At 51.2% G+C, this 16,177-nt stretch overlaps 5 protein-coding genes across 5 annotated transcripts; 1 reads left to right on the forward strand and 4 right to left on the reverse strand.

The window, feature by feature from the left end:
- Positions 1–217: 217 nt before the first annotated feature.
- Positions 218–1,939, reverse strand: CGGC5_v014373 (Efflux pump rdc3; the record flags this gene model as incomplete). The annotated part of the gene is made up of 4 exons (XM_032023126.2): positions 218–466; positions 517–1,095; positions 1,168–1,624; positions 1,689–1,939. The coding sequence occupies 4 exons, from the start codon at positions 1,937–1,939 to the stop codon at positions 218–220; spliced, it is 1,536 nt and encodes a 511-aa protein (XP_031880076.2).
- Positions 1,940–3,358: 1,419 nt separating this feature from the next.
- Positions 3,359–4,654, forward strand: mlcH-1 (Acyltransferase mlcH; the record flags this gene model as incomplete). Its single annotated transcript, XM_032023127.1, has 3 exons — positions 3,359–3,464; positions 3,518–3,782; positions 3,838–4,654. The coding sequence occupies 3 exons, from the start codon at positions 3,359–3,361 to the stop codon at positions 4,652–4,654; spliced, it is 1,188 nt and encodes a 395-aa protein (XP_031880106.1).
- Positions 4,655–4,993: 339 nt separating this feature from the next.
- On the reverse strand, positions 4,994–6,175 carry CGGC5_v014375 (uncharacterized protein; the record flags this gene model as incomplete). Its single annotated transcript, XM_066153083.1, has 7 exons — positions 4,994–5,013; positions 5,067–5,254; positions 5,316–5,737; positions 5,840–5,907; positions 5,959–5,995; positions 6,049–6,068; positions 6,121–6,175. 7 exons carry the CDS (start codon positions 6,173–6,175, stop codon positions 4,994–4,996), a joined length of 810 nt encoding a protein of 269 aa, XP_066007432.1.
- A 3,907-nt stretch (positions 6,176–10,082) lies between these two features.
- On the reverse strand, positions 10,083–11,269 carry CGGC5_v014376 (Secondary metabolism regulator LAE1; the record flags this gene model as incomplete). Its single annotated transcript, XM_032023129.2, has 3 exons — positions 10,083–10,536; positions 10,599–10,803; positions 10,870–11,269. The coding sequence occupies 3 exons, from the start codon at positions 11,267–11,269 to the stop codon at positions 10,083–10,085; spliced, it is 1,059 nt and encodes a 352-aa protein (XP_031880080.2).
- A 1,017-nt stretch (positions 11,270–12,286) lies between these two features.
- Positions 12,287–13,597, reverse strand: CGGC5_v014377 (uncharacterized protein; the record flags this gene model as incomplete). Its single annotated transcript, XM_032023130.1, has 1 exon — positions 12,287–13,390. The coding sequence occupies one exon, from the start codon at positions 13,388–13,390 to the stop codon at positions 12,287–12,289; it is 1,104 nt and encodes a 367-aa protein (XP_031880079.1).
- Between the last annotated feature and the right edge of the window lie 2,580 nt (positions 13,598–16,177).

Genomic DNA, 16,177 nt, shown 5'->3' on the forward strand with positions numbered 1-16,177 from the left:
GAAAAGCTCTTAATCAGGGAACCGGGATACGCCAGAGATGCGTTTACTATGCAGATGAGGTAGACTTTAACGCGAACACAAACTTGACAATTGAGCTGGACCATGTGCTTTGGACATCGGGCATAAGTTACAAAAATGACAGCCTGTGACTCTGCGCACAGTAAACTCCCAGTACTAAAAGCTGCGGGTTGCCTAAGACGACAGGAAGTAAGGCAGGTCACAGTTTGGGGTTGAATCTGCCGCGAAACCGCTCTCCAAAGGTGTAGAAGGCGACCAAAATTGGAACCAGAGTCAGTGCTATGAATCCCAACAAGCTGTTTCCCCAGCCCAGGCCCAACGCCGCATACATTTCCAAGCCAGATAATGGCAAAAGTGCACCGAGGAGCGACCTCAAAATCGCTAGCGCTGCTGTTACTGAGGCAGCGTACTGCGGATAGGCGTCGATTAGATAGTTCTGGATACAGGTCTGTTGTCTTGTGAGTTGGTTTCTGGCGAGGATAATTTTGTTAGGCTTACCATAGTGCCCATCAATCCAGCACACATTACCAAAACCGCCAGCATTGGAACGATCCAATGGACCCCATTTTGCACAGTCCATCCGTATAAAAATAAACCGACCGGCATCGCTAGTCCGCAAGGGACGGTCATAACTGGCTTGAGTCGATCCTCAGGCTTATGTGCCAAGCCTTTGGCTTTCGTTCGCTTCACAATCAAGTCGGTTAGCTGCCCGAAACCGAGTACACCGGTGACCATTCCTATGCCTGCAGGCAAGAAGGAGAGACCACTAGAGGCTTCATCGAACCCGTAGTGCTCTTTGAAGACAAAGGTAAAAGTTGCGATGAGAAGGTATAAAATCCCGTAGGATAGAGCGATGTAGAGCGCATTGAGCGTGACCACCGGGGTGGCCACTAGTAATTTGATCGGGCGAATTGCAGCAAGGCGGAGCTTTTGTGAGATTGAACTCTCCTGTTCGAGCCTGCTGCGTATGTCTTGGTTGCCAGTTTCCTTCCGAAGACGACTGGCCTTGTATTTCAGGAGAGCGGGAGGGTATGTTTCGCGTAAACCGAGGATAGAGATTGGTATGAAGATGCCAGCCTGGGACGAGAAGTGAGGTATTAGAACTGCGACGATGAAGCGATGTGATGGTGTTTAAAAATGGGTGCTCACCAAGATGCTGATCAGCCAGAACACCCACCTCCATCCAGCGGCACGTATGAGATAGCCACCAGCAACTGGCCCGACACAGGGACCGAGCAAGGGACCCAATGCCCAGATTGAGACAGCTCTACCTCTCTTCTCGGACGGCATCATATCTGCAATGCTTCCACTCCCAATCGTGAGCGGTACGACGCCACATAGGCCCATCAAAAGACGAAAAGCAAGGAGAGACCCAATACTCTTGCTCAGCGCTGCCCCGACCGTGAAGCCAGTGAAAAGAATGTTGCCGTAAATGTACAGATACCGTCGACCGTAAACTTCGCTGATAGGGGCGACGAGCAAAGGGCCAAAAGCAAAGCCGAGAACATATATCGAGAGTAGAAATGTTGCAGTGATGGAGCTATGGTCGTGGAATTCTTGCATGATCAGCGGGATACCAGGCGCAAACATGGATGAGCCCAAAGGTCTGTTAACATCAGCATGAAGAATGACGAAAGTATCGGCAGAGTAGGAAGTATGCAGTGACTGACGTTACTATGCTGAGTAGGGATAAGATGGCGATATTCATCCATTTCTTCCCATCTGGCCAGTTGAGCGGATGCTCTGGGTCGTTAGGCCCGTTCCATTCCACGGTGGTAGGGTCTCCACCCGTCCGGCGATAGCTTTCGAGATCATGGTTTGAGGATGTTGAGAGAGGGTCGCGATGTTGTGGTTGATGCGTCTTTGAGGGAGTCATCTTGGAGTCCTCGAGGCCGGCCTTTGAATCTGATACTTTTGCCATAACTACCATTGGAATAAAGGCAGTCTGTCACAAGTCGTAGGAAATAAGTACGAACGCCCTCCTTCGTTGATAAATGCTTCTTGTCAAACGAACCCTGTCACTGGTCCTATTAGCATGCGGGAGAGGGGCACAATCCCTGGAAAACGCGTATTTGAGGCGCCATTTCTTCACTCTAGCGACGATAACAAGGATTCGATGACAGATCCCAACCCGTCGTCGACATTATCATGTGGGGCATGTCCAAATGGTCTCAAGCAGCATCCTTGACAGGGTGGTCGAGTGGACAGCATGGATTCGCAGTCAGTGACTTCTTCGTGGCGGCTGATACGTCGCATCCCTGAGCGGAGATGATCTTGGGGTTTCAATGCCAGCTTATTTGCAACCTCTCATGAGCCATCCTCGGCCCGAAGTTACTGTTACTGACGGTTCTGAATAGAATATTGGAGAAAAGAAAAGATCTAGTTGATTAGCAAGATTGTCGGCTCCATGCAGTAGAGCATGATCGTGACAAGATGGCCACACATATTAAGAGCGATGATGCAGCTCTGATCATTTTCAGAGCAGGTAAGCTAGGGTGGAAAATTTCACAAGGATAAGTAGATAGGATGCGATGAATAAGTCCTTCACTGAAGCCAAAACTTCTCACGGTGGGTTCCAAGTATTTCAAAATGAACGCCAATGTAAAAGACACCACCAAGATGGTAACCAAATTTGAAATGACAAAATGCGAATGGCCGAAGAAGAAGTATGATGAAAGCAGTAAGGACCCCGAGGACGAACAGAAAGGACGAAGAGGACGACGAGGACGACAGACTTTATGTGTTCTGTCTAGTCATCCCGAAGTTGTCACACGGTGATAATTCAACTAGCAGAGACCAACCTCAACGCAATAGTTGGGTGATTCTGGTAAGCTCACTACGTTCATGTGAATAATCCTGGGACAGACACTGGCGTATTCGGACTGTGCTGACGCGACGAGTAAACTTGCCTGAATAGGTGCACCTCTCGGACTGCTGTAGCGTTCAATTGGGCCAACTCCGATGCTGACATTACCTCCACTAGTAGCTAGCGGGCGCCCCTTCTGTCTTGCTAATCGTCCAGACATAAAACATCACACAATTCACAGCAGGTGCGGGGTTCTCTTTCTACTTGGCATAAGCGAAGTTCCGCATCTTCAGGCAGCCGCCGGAGTTGGATCGGGCAGGCATACTCGTCATTCTCCACCCGGACCGTCAATCAACTTCATCCCGTTCACCAACCTCTCGGAGCAACGTGGCCTGTCACCGTGTCCGCCACCGTGTCCTCCGCGCCCGGAGTCTACGATATCCATCAGAAACTGATAAAATCGTGCCGTCGCATAGTAATCAATACACCATCATCCCACCCTTCCTCGGTTCAGACTTCTACGGCCCACTCAACATGGCCGCCTCTCTCGACGCAATCCTTGCGAGGAACACGCCCGCTCCCGATCAAGATGCAGCTGGAAAGGTTCCTGGTGCCGCATTTATCGTCGTCAACAAAGATGGTATTAATTTCACCTACCTTTGATTCACATGCCGTTCCTGACCCAAAGCCTAGGCGTCCTTTACAATGGTTCAGCGGGTCGCATCGACCCTGCCCCTGGGTCTCGCCCGTGGAGCGCAGATACATTTACCCATGTGGCGTCTTTGACGAAGATTATCACCGCTACTAGCATTATGCAGCTCGTGGAACGTGGCTTAGTGGATCTCGACGTCGATATGAGGGAACTCGTTCCGCGATTGGGACACATGCCCATCTTGAGAGGCTTCACCGAAGATGAGAAGCCTATCCTCGAAGATCACGAAGTACCAATCACCCTGAGGTAATCAGCAGCATCTCTTCCTACGTCTTGCACGATAACTTAACACAGGTGACAGAATGCTCCTCACTCATACCGTTGGGTTGAGCTACGACGTTATCGAGCCAGACCTGATGAGATGGCACAATGCTGTGGGCCGTAAGGCGACAAATCTGGACTGGAGCCTGGATGGCTTCCATACGCCTGTACTTTTTAAGCCTGGCGAAAGCTTTTACTATGGAACAGCGATTGACTGGGCTGGTCAAGCGTTGGAGAAAATTACCGGCAAAACGCTCGGCGAGTACATGTCGGAGAACATATTCGACCCGCTCGGCATGAAAGACACGGGCTTCTGGCCGGAGAAGTTGCCCCACACCGCCGACCGGACCGCCACATGGTCCTACCGAGGCGAGGATGGATCCAGTATCGCACCCGGTCAGCAGATGTTTGCCAAGGAACACCCGGTCGAGAGCGGCGGCGCGGGTCTCCTGACCACTGCTCAGGACTACAGCAAGTTCCTCCACGCCCTGTTGACAAACCAGATTGTGAAGAAGGAGACGGTAGATGAGATGTTCCGTCCGCAGCTCAACGAGAAAATCGAGCGAGATTCACGGGAATTTGCGAACAAGTCGTTGACAGCGGTTGAATTTGGCCCTGAACTCAAGCTCAACTACGGCCTCAGTGGATTCATCAACATGGAAGATGCCGAAGGGAAGCGCAAGAAAGGCAGCATGGCATGGAGCGGCATGTGTAATAGCCATTGGTGGATGGACAGGGAGTCGGGTATCGCAGCGGTACTGGTCGTACAGCTCATGCCGTTTGGTGATCCAACCTTCGTCAGGTTGTTCGATGAGCTGGAGCGAGCAGTCTACAGTGATTTGCTTGCAACGGCTTAGTTTGGAGTTGAGATGGCGTCGTTGCCATTCTTTTTTAGATCCTGAAATGTTTCCTATATCAACTCGACCAGAACCTGCGCTGTAATCAAATAGGGTATCTTATTAAGCTCGTCGTCCATTATCATAATGCTATGCTAAGTATCCCGTCTATCACCGGACTCTAATTGCCGTATACTCTCATCAGCACCCTTCCGAGCCCATTCCGGTGATGAAGGACCCGAAAACGTCGGCGAAGTAACCTTGGTGTACCAGCTATCAGGTCTCCCCGATTCTGGGTTTCGCAGTGGTACCGACCCAATCCGGCTCAACCTTTCAAATGGAAAAATGAAGTCTCTCGGCTCATGCATTATCCGTGTTCCCTGTGAAACCTGCTCGGAGGGGTTCACCGACGAAGACTCCATGCCCAGCTCACTTGTTCTCAAAACCCCTGTTAGGTGCTGCGTTTGAAGCTTGCTTCCTTTCAAAAACTTCAACTCAATGGGCGCAAAGAAGTTTCTTGTTGCGCCACTCGAGTTCGGTGTGAAGTGGTGTCGGCGCATTACCAAAATGTTGACAGCTGGGAGGCACGCGCATATCATGCCGATGCTCACTTCGGCCGTTCTGATTTTACGGTCAGCCTAGATATCCAGAGGAATTCGAGCCATGATTAATGGTGACTAACCCAAGAAGGTTGAAACGGATGAAATCTACCGGCTCATCGTTCGACTTCTGCAGCTGTACCACGAGAATCATGCGAACAATGCTCGCGGCTGTGGCTATCCCTCCCGCGCTAAGCATGGCGAGCACCTTGAGCCTCTTCGACCAGGACATTCTGAGTGTCACGGCTACGGGTATCGGGATAGTCAAAACTGCGAGGTCGGTTGCGGCGCTGACGGCTGTGTCGGCGACAAATACGGCACGCTGGTTGAAGCAGTCCGCCGGTAAGTCCGGATCCCAGAAGCCGGCGATGGGTCGGCAGATCAGTGTCTTTATGACAAGAACAGGCGCATAGTACCCGACCATGAATATGATGACGGCGTAGGTGGCTATTACAGTCTTTTTGTAGGTTCCGAAGACCCTGATCACGATGAGAAGTAGGGTGAGCTTGGTGAAAAAGGAGTTTGGCCCGTATACGAGGGTATCGGCGTACAGCCCCAGAGAGGAGTTCAGTTAATAATACCTGAAAGGGATTTTGGCGATAGTTACCTTCTTGAACCCAACAAGACTCTCCTTAGAGATTTCGTAAACGTGATAGCCTCCACCATAGTGTTGCACTACCGTCTTGTCAGTAAGACATCTGATGTTGCCCTGCAGTGAAAACTCACTCACGAGAGCTGTGGCACTGTAGGCAATAGACAGGACCTATTCATGATGAGAAATATGTCTCCAGACATGCTTGGTAGTGAGCTTCATACCCACGCCACAAGGGCCATCCCTGGACTAACTCAGCGCCGGCTACAACTCGGGAGAGCTCATAGTATGCTTACAGTCATCGATGTGAAAAGGCGGCGTCATAGCCCATTTCACATAGCAGCGGATCATCATAAAAATGCTGACAGATACGATAGACAGGATCTGTGAAACGAGATTGATGGTGTGCAAGACATCCGTTGGGTTTTCAAAGTTGGGCACTACGCCTTCCGGCGGGGGGGCCGCCCCCACTTGGCTAGACATTGCGCATCGGGTATCGGCGTGACTAGAACTCGTCGGGATTCAGGAGGATTAACGGAGCAAGGCATGCTAGCAGAAGCGAGTGTGAATCAGTTGGAAATTTGCTGTCGAGCCACCAGGTACTGTCGAGAAATTGAGCGTCGCGGTCGGAGTCGAGTTGTAGACATCGTGACGAGAGCAGCGCGGAGGTATGGGCATCACACTTATTTAGACGGCTTGGAGCTAGTTGGAAGGACGCCTCAAGTAGCCCCTGGGCTGGAAAATATGAGCGAGCAGCCAGTAAGAGGTCAGCTAGTGATAACAAACCTTAAAGACAACTTAAAACGCTAATCACGGGGGATGCGGCCGGCTTCGGGACAAGCTTTCTGAGCGGGGGCGACGCCCGTCGTCGACGCCCGGATCGTGGCAGGGTACTTCGCCTGGAGGGGTCCGCGTGGGAAGACAGGATCTGTAGAGATGACAAGGGATGGTGGAGATCGGCTATTGTGATGGCAATGATGGGTTTTGAGATCGGGAAGTAGCACCGCAGCTATGGGTTTCAGGCGCAGATGGAAGATTACTTCGGCGTGGTCTAAGAAGCGAATTTTGCGTACCACAAGTCAGGACCCCAAGGTCTAGTCTGCGAAGATGCCCTTTCCCAGAGAGCGTTCGAGCCTGATATCTCAGTTCGGTAGGTGGGTGGCCTGTCCGCGACTCATTCCGTTGCAGGAGCTCTTTCGGATGGGTGGTCTGCGCTGATAAAAGACCGGTCTAGAGGGTCGAGTTGGCATGTGCCGGATCAGACTCCGACTGAGGACTTTTGTGGTCTGAAGTATCGACTCTGACTCGTCGCGAGGGGAAAGTCATACCGAGCGGCCGGACGATGGGGATTGAATGCGGGGTTGCAATATTGCGTACTCGTGGCCATGTTTCCCGAAGCTTTGAGGTTGCTTAATTCAGCCCGGGCAGATCAAGGGTGAAATCTAATTCACCGGTTGCCAAAATATGCCCACTGTAGAAGCTTCGAATCGGGATGGAACTGCCGTTTGCGGTCCTCGTGGTGAAAAGCTACTGTGCTTTGTGCCGAACCAATGGGACCACCATTGTCTTGGAATTCTTCTAGAATAATTCGAAGAATGTTCCATCGGAAAGATTAGACTGAAACTGTGGAAGCTATGACAAAATTGCCGTGGCAAGGCAAGATTAGTCGTTGATAGGGGCTAGTGCGAGGTCGCGAAACCGAGGTAGTTGCTTGGCGGATGAAGTGGGATATATACGGCAATATTCTCGCTCATTTCCTTCGGACAGGATGCGAGTTGTAGTGAATTCTCTCTGAGCTCTCGGCAACTTGGTTCAGGTCAAACCCAGTGGCCTGTGAAGAGTTTATCTAGAACGACCCGTCCTTCTGGTTATGACATCTGCGCAGTTGAGGTTTGTCTTGTGCCAAAAGTCCTTCTCCGTGATTCTCCCACCGGCCCGCTCCACTGCCGATCTAAGGTGAGACTTCGAATCTGAGGCATGTGTTCTTCGTTACAAAACCATCATCGGCAGATATGAGAAGCTGGCCTTGCGCCTCCTCAAAGTGTTTTGAAAGTTTCCTTAGGAAGAGCTCAGGTATCACGCAGCGTTTTCCCATCATCATGATAGTCTTTGAGAAGGCGAAATATAGGCTAGTTCTGTCTCAGACAGCTGAATTTCGTGCAAGACGATATCATCTGACCTTCATCTAGTCATTCCTATCAAGCCAATGCGCAAGACCCGTGTGCTTTTGAAAGAAATGACCCAAAGCTCAGCCGGCAATCCCCATCCGGGCATGTATGACTTGCCTCGTGCCAGACAGATATGGTCCAGGACGTCGTAAAATAGGGGTCTCATTAGTCATGCTCTGACGTGACTCGTTTCGTGGACTTGTGCATACGTGAAACCTTTTGAATGCTTCATCTGCCCTCTGCTGATTAAGCGGCGAAAGAGAAGCCGCCGGGGTCGAAGCTTTGCCGATGAAATGCCATAGACGTACGGTTTGAATTTGACATGGGAATCTGGTTGATCTTGTGAAAAGCTCTGATAGGTTGACAAAAGAACACCTCGTTGACTTGGCCCTATTACTACCCCTACACCTAAAGTCTTCACAGTCTTAGTCTGTACTTTATAAATATCGTTGCAATTCTGACTTGCGATGTTTTGCACCACTTTTTTTAGCCCCGAGCCATATTAGTCTTCTAAACCTTAGTAATTAGATTTCGAATATCAAATGATGTGTAATTACATGTGTGTAGTTGGAGGTTTGTCCTTTACCACAGTGTGTCCTTGTTTGTGATTCGCCTAGCCGTCTCGCAATGCAGATAACCAGATACAAGATCAGCGACAGGTTATCATACACATCTCCAGCTGGGAAAGGCTCGAACGCTAGAATTATTTATAGGGGACTCTATTCTTCCCTTCCACAAAGAATTACCATTCAAGATGGTTCCTGGCGGTTTGAAGTGCATTCGTGGGACAAGTACATACTAGACGACCATCGTCCGATCTCCAGCTTTTCTCAGGCGTATTCGCAGGATAATGTTTACTTTTTGGGTCTGGAAACCTCGATGTTCTCAATGATGTGACCTTGGCCGGCCAAGACGATGGATCACCTTGAAGGGTAAGGCGTTTTCAGCCGAGATGAGACTGAAGAAGTGGCCAAATCAGCCTCTTTCAGCGGACATTGCAATGCCTGGCTTTCATGGCGAAGATGAACGTGGATTCAGCTTGTTTAGATTGGACCCGGACCACGCCGTGTGGCGCTTCTCATTTACGGGCGCACGAGGCAGTAGGAGGCGTTTGACGTGCGCGACGACGTCTGCAGCGATGAGTGGGGGACGTATACAAAGGGAAGTCAACGACGACATATCGCCAGAAGTCTTCCCTGTCAAGGTCTTACATCTTGGGAATGGACTTCGTTAAGAGGTAAATCAACGGATATCACTCGGTCTGTACCTTTTTCTAGGGACTTCTCCTGAAGATCCTCAACTTCAAGCTTACGAAAGACTTGGCTTAGGAAGTGTTGCCAGCCAGACTGGTGAAGACGAATTCTAGAGGTCTATTCGCATAGGAAAGACTAGAGAGAAGAGCTTCTAATAATTATATAGTTAGAGGATTACTATCTAGGCCGCCCCTTTCCAGCTAATAGGGCAGGCGAATTAGAATACTAATAGCCTAACTAAAAAAATGATTTCCTTTGTTGCTATTACTATCTTAGTTATCCTTATTGCTGTTGTTATTATCGTCCGTTGTCATTATCCGTTGTTGTCGTCCGTCGTCGTCGTCCGTCGTTATCTTCCGTCGTCGTCCTTGATTATCGTCGTCCGTTGTTATCCTTTATCATTGTTGTCTGTTGTTATCTATTGTTTATATCCTCGTTATCGTTTTTTGTCTACTTATTATTATATATTTTCTTATTATTATTCTTATCTTTATTAATATTTTTGCTCTAACTATTAGTATTATTATTATTATTTCAGCTTCCCTACTAAGTATCTTTATATATGATACTACTTATATCCTTTTATTACTATCCGCCTATATAGCCAGTAGTATCCAGCTAAGTAATAAAAATCTAAAGTTACCTAGGAAGTCCAGATATCAATAGCTTTAAGTCTCTCTCATTTAACTTTGGAATTATGGAAATGGGGAACGTATCCTTATCCTACTTTCAGCTCGCAGTACTTACCATACTCTGTATTATTTAATTGATGGCCAGGGAAGCCCGAATACCGCTCGCATGCCGTTCCAACACCAGTCGCACTCACACAGCAACCCGTCATGATAATGGTTTTTGTCCACTAAGCGCGTGAAAATACACATACGAATGAACTCCCGGATCGACTAGTTCCGTCCTCACCCTCCCCAGCAACTTCTCGACCTCATCTGCCGTCCACCCTAGGCCCCTCGTCAGAGGCCCAATGGTCACAGCATGCAGCCCGTCGTAGATAACGCTCAGATTATACAACCCCACCGTTCTCAAAGACTTGCTCCTCATCCACCCGCCCACTGGCACCTTCCTCATTTGGTGTCTGATGTTAGTGAACCCCGCAGCTGCAAGACGCGCCGGATTGCGTTCCGCGGCGTGCATGTCGACCCCGAACCGCGCCAGACCCTGGCTGATGAGATCCACCATCTTCATAGGCGCAAAGTCATCGGGCATGGTCCCGTCGTCGCAGCCGTAGACCCAGCGCATTTCTTGGAGCTCGATCCAGCCTCCCGGTTTGAGCGTTCTAGAGCGTACGTCAGCTGACGAACCCGCGTGTGTGGTGAGTGAGACGGGGGAGACGATTACTTGTACGCTGACTCGAGGAGCTTCGGCCACTCTTGTATTGAAGGCGCCATGTTTCCCAGCCGGATGAAGTCAAATGAGCCGGGCTCGTGGAACCATTCTGCCTCGGCGTCGTCTACTACGAACTTGACGTTCGGCGGAACCCAGTCTGGCCATATTGGTGAAAGATCGATGCCCGTGACTGCTGCTTCGGGGTACTCGTCGCCCACTGCTCATCATAAGCCCACTCAGCTCTCCACTACATGCCTAAAGCAAGGAAAACAACATTACGCACCATCAATAGCCCAAACCCCCGTCCCGGTCCCAACATCCAACACCTTCTGCGGATTCCTTACAGGCGCCTCATGCAAGTTGCCGCTCATCATGTGCACCATCACCAGATGCTTCATAAACTCCCTCTGCTGCTCACTATCGTCATTCGGAAAGTGGTACCGTCCCTCGCGGTAGCGGTGATACCGCCGGTTGTTTTCAAACGCGTAGTCGCGGACAGACGGCGAAAGCGACATCGTCCCGGCGTGGAGGGACGGCGCCGGCGAGGCGGAGGCGTAGCCGTCGTCGGCGTCCATCTCGAATGCGTCGATCGTCTCATCGCCGAAGGTTGTGGGGGCTTGATGGGTTGAGTTTGAGGGTGCGGGGGATGCGGGGGCGGGTGCGGTGTGCTGGTGCGCCGCCATTGTGAAGGCCGGATCTTGCGCGTGGGCATGAATAGTTGCGCGCGCCGTGGCGGGTGGTCAAAATGAGAATGGCGGCGGTGTGAAGCCGGTTGACGTCGGTGATGTGGGAAGTGGGAAGGCGTAGATATTTCATTGTCCACCCGCGGCAGATGGGACGGGACCCTGGCTGTTGCAGGGGTGTCGAGGTAGCATGGGATGACGCCCGGGCGCTCTTGGTATTGACGTGGGTGAGATGTGACTGTAAGCCGTTGAGTACATCTGAATGTATGGGTTAGTTACGAGACTGCTGCTGTGAGATTCAGTCGAATGCTGCGGTCAACGGCTAGGAATTGTCAAATGCGAATTGTGAGTGATGCAGATGGATCTGGGCCCGAGAAGTCGGTAGTGAGTATTGTGTCGGCATCCCAGGCCTCGGATGCTGCGATCCCGCTGCAGGAGACCCAACCCGGCATCTGTAGCGAGGTCAGATGCACTGCCGAGAAATCGAGATGCAGGCCGTCTCTGCAATTGAATCGGTTCACTTGCCGTACTTGATCATGAAGCTCACTCTTAAATATTTGGCTACATGGATAATTCCACGGCCAAACGCTTTGTCACTTCTGTCACCCAAGCACTCGACCACCGTGGTCAAGCGGTACTTGAGACCGCTTCTCCATGAAACTTGTAACAAGACCTCGATTCGATCTCCATAAATTGTGAAGTTGTATTTGTTCTGCTCTCATTAGTTTGAATACCATACAATCCGAGTAAGTCCGGTTGCTTCGGCGCCTAGGGCCCAGCAGCAGCTCCGCACAAGTGGGGCCGTCCGTGTCGGATCCGGGCCGCCGGCGGCAGCTAAGATGGCCGTGAGATCTCACACTTCCTGCCCTGGCACATTAAGTGTAGGCGGGCTGGAGAGATGAGGCAGTCTACACAGAAGGACTACAGACAAGAGAGGCACGCCATCGATGGTACAGCGCCTGGGTAGAGATGTTCTCCTACCCATGAAAGCAATGGTCGGTAGCATATCGAATAAATTTAGGACTCCTCTCCCGCTATCGCGTTATAACTGGCGTAAGTGGCAATGGATCTTTGTCTCCCAGCTGCAGCCGGGTTGAGCTGGAACGCACTCCGCTCAGCCTCACTCAGCAGGGCTGCATTTACACCATGGCTAACAAGCAGCCTTTGCGCCTGAGCCACATTCAGATGAAGGCTCTGCTCGCCCGTCTCGTAAGTAGCGCGCCATTGCTGATGCCAAAGCTCGAGGTACCTTTTATGTTTCTTCCACTCTTCCTCAGCGTCTGCGCCTGCCGTAAAACGCATTCGGTGAAACATCTCTGACCATATTCCTTCGCTTAAAACGAAGTTTAGATTGTGTGTGTTGCCCTGGTCGTACTTCATCTCGTGAGCCATATTTATGGCGTCTCGCAAAGCCTCCCTCCTGCCCTTCGGCGAGGCGCCGATGACCCTGCACAGAAGTTCTAGTCCCCGCTCACACAGCCAGTGAATGACGCGATAGAGGTTTGTAGCCCCGAGTCCGGCGAAGATTCTGTCCTGGCCTCTCGCTAAATAGTATAAGCCCTCGGCTACAATGAGACGGAAATAGAAAAACCCAAGCCAGTGCCAGACGTCTTCTAGTGCTTCGAGCTCTGGCAGTGTAAGTCTTCTGAGAAACGGAATCGCGTCGATCGTCTTTCTGGAGGGGATTGGACGTTTTCGCCACAAGGCGGCGTGGTGATCGTAGTCAATGAGCGCTTTCGCGTCCCACGTGGGCGTAGTGGAGAATAACGCGACAAACTCGTCTTTGTTCCTGGGACTGCAGTGCCAATCTTCCAATCCCAGGCGCGTTTTGATATCTCCTGGGAGATCAAGAAGAGTATAAACTTGGGACAACGGTTTGCAAACGTTCCAAAACCATCTCCCGTGATCCTCAGAGTACTGAGATGTGTCGCGTCCATCCGTATAGCGCGCGACGAAGTCGGACGGGCTACCGAGGTTTTTGGGTGTTCCCGAAAGGTGACGGCGGAGGAACATTGTTCGGTATTCGCGAAAGACGAGCTGTATTTCCGGTGTCGACGTCACGAATGCTAGGATATCCTTCCAGGAGAGGGGACGGTTGCATTTGAATATCGCATCGATCATTTCGAAAAGAACTTCCGAAGGCAAGGGCGTGAAAAGGGTCTTGCGTGCAGGAGGGACACCTGGTCGCTCGTTACCGTCTGGAATGACGGCATGTTGGAGCGAATTCATCATGCCGACTTTTGTGAATGCGTGTGAAGGTTTAGGACGTCGGTTGTCTCGAGGAACGATTTGGCGGTGGATGAAGGTGAGTTCCGAAGTCCGGTCCATGGTCTTGGGTTGTATCCGCCTCATATACCTGTTCCTCGACTAAGTTCAGCCAGAAGATAAACTTTTCATGTATGAGAGCACTGGATTTTCGTTTTTTCTTCTTCTATTTTTTTTCTTGTGGCTCCTACTCCATCACGGTGCAAGGCATCAATGTTGCGCCTCATTGTTCTTCCGAGTGAGATGGAAAGGTGCGGGCTGCGTTGTTCTGACTGAGAGACCATCTATGTTCGTAAACACCAAAAACTCAATCCCACAGACGACGCATCGTTACATTTCAACCAGCATGCGCCACACTGCGGCGAGACGGTTTGGACAACGCCAGTATCCTAACGAGCCAATGGGACTGAAGAAGCAAGAGCCGATGAACGAAGCCAAGAATTATACGGTTGTACGAAATGATCTGAGAAAACCGGGGAAGGTCATGCAAAAAGGTGACCAGTCGTGGTGATGCGCAGGCATCGTATGATGCTGTGACCAAAGGTCCCGCGCTGATAGTGGCATATCCTCTTTTCAAAACGGCCCTCTTGTCGAGGTTTTCCGGGCGACTCTCGCGAATTCTCTGTCAGGCATTGTTCCATCGCTGATTGCAAATGCTCATATCAGGCCTCTCATCGCCGCAACAGGGCCGCAGTGTTTCATAATACCAGGTGTCGTAGCAGCATTGCGGGGTTGATTGTGTTCAAATCTTACAGCGGGGTTCTTACTGCAAAGTCCACTGTTAGCCGTAGCACGAACCCACAGATTGGGGTAGAATTGGGGATGGAGAGAAAAAGCCGCTCAGGAGCCTGGAGGGTGGAAGTGGGCATGAGAAACTATCCTTCATTTAAGAGGCGGGAGACAACTAGGCAAGTGGGCTAATGTCAGTTGATCAGCCACTCGAGATGCCCAGCAGCTTGCGTGTAATCATGTTTGCAGGTTGATGGGCGACCAACAGAAGCAAGCAAGGTTTTGCCCTGCATGGCCCTGCAAGCCCAGGCCCCCCACAGTGAAGTGCCTGCTTCCGAGAATCACGTTGCACAGCAGCCCGAGAGCTGCTGGTGTCGTCGCGGAGGGATTTGAACGAAGATGAATGCTGGCGAGGCTAGGTACCAAAGCTAGACTTGGGGTACAGCTCCGGTTTGACCTTAACATGACATGCACGTCAATTCATTCTCCACCTCGGTGTGTTCAGAGAACTTGGGACTGTCTTGACTGATAGTTGGCCTGCCCGGTCGGGAAGAAGCTCTCTCAGACGACCTGCAGATCAGGCGCGGGGCCAAAATCATGATGCTGCTTGTCGTATTTAGTGATATCGTATGCTCAAGGAGCATCCGATGCCGGTGCCGCCACGCATGCCCTGACATACTCGTGTGGTGGTCATCAATCTGGCCTGGATAAGAGATGGTGGGCTCGAGAGGGTGGACGATGAAAGACGGGCCAGTAGGGACTGCTTCCAGGACGTTTCCACCATCCCCCGCGACTGTAAGGATCGAGTAGCATTGCATCCGAAAGAGACTGCATGCTCACCGACAATTCCATTGTGGGTGACCGAGGCCGTTTACGTTGAAAGAAAGAAAGGGTGGTGCTTTGACTGGCATGGTGACAATGTTAGGATAGTGATGCCATTGGGGGAACGAGTCCGGCAGGGTGCGTCGGATGTAAGGTTGGGTATCCGATACACCGCATGTTGAATACAGGGTCGTGAGACAAGCGGGGAGATTTGGAATTGAGTATGCTCGCTTGGTAGGACATGATGCTTGAGAAATTTCAAGGTGTTCGTGGCTGGAGTTGAAGCTCACGACGGATGGAGAAGAATTTGGCATGAGGTAGAATGGGAAACACCCAGCCAGATGCACAGTGAAGGGTACGCTACGCTGTGGCGGGACACTAAGGCAAGCTGGCGGGGCCGTTGCAGGTGGTGACACCGACGCATCTAATGGAGGGGAAGAGAGGGGGAGGCAGCTTTGATGTCTCACAGTAGAGCTGAGAACGGCGAAGAAACGGTTTGAAGTTCCCCAATGGGAGTTCCTTCGGACCATCTTTGGCCTGGCACATCTGGAAGGAGCTGGGCATGTAAACGATGCATTTTGAGCAGCCACAAACGGCAAGACACTAACGGCTGTAGTTTGGGGAACCGTTAGGCCAGGGACCACGCTGTGCAACCGTGGCTTCCGGCTTAGAGCTCGACGGCATGATTGCAGGATGGATGGACTTTCCTCCATTGCTCTAGTCTTTCTCGCCTGCCCGTGTTACCTTCTCGTGTCATTTTCTAGCTCAAGGAATTGATCAAGAATCGTTCCTAGCAGGAAGTAGTCTGACCTCACTGTGACCTTGCCTGATGTTAGTTGTAAAAGCTGAGGTGGGGGTTTTCATGTCAACCCGCCGTTCACGGCCGGCCCCTCTTTTACCGGTACCCGTCCGTGGCGCTACCCCGGTACGTATCTTGCCCGGTAGTAGCTACATCACCGGCCGGGGAAGGACCTCCTCCCTATAACCATTTTCTGGCCTGGTACTTTCTTCTGCTATTGTTCTGTTCTGGCGGCGTAGACACGGCAGGATCGACTCATGGTGGTTTCCCGTTCCTTACCATGCATTGTCACT

Source organism: Colletotrichum fructicola, assembly GCF_000319635.2.
Source record: "Colletotrichum fructicola Nara gc5 chromosome Unknown KSG_Nara_v1_contig09, whole genome shotgun sequence".
NCBI lineage: Eukaryota > Fungi > Ascomycota > Sordariomycetes > Glomerellales > Glomerellaceae > Colletotrichum > Colletotrichum fructicola.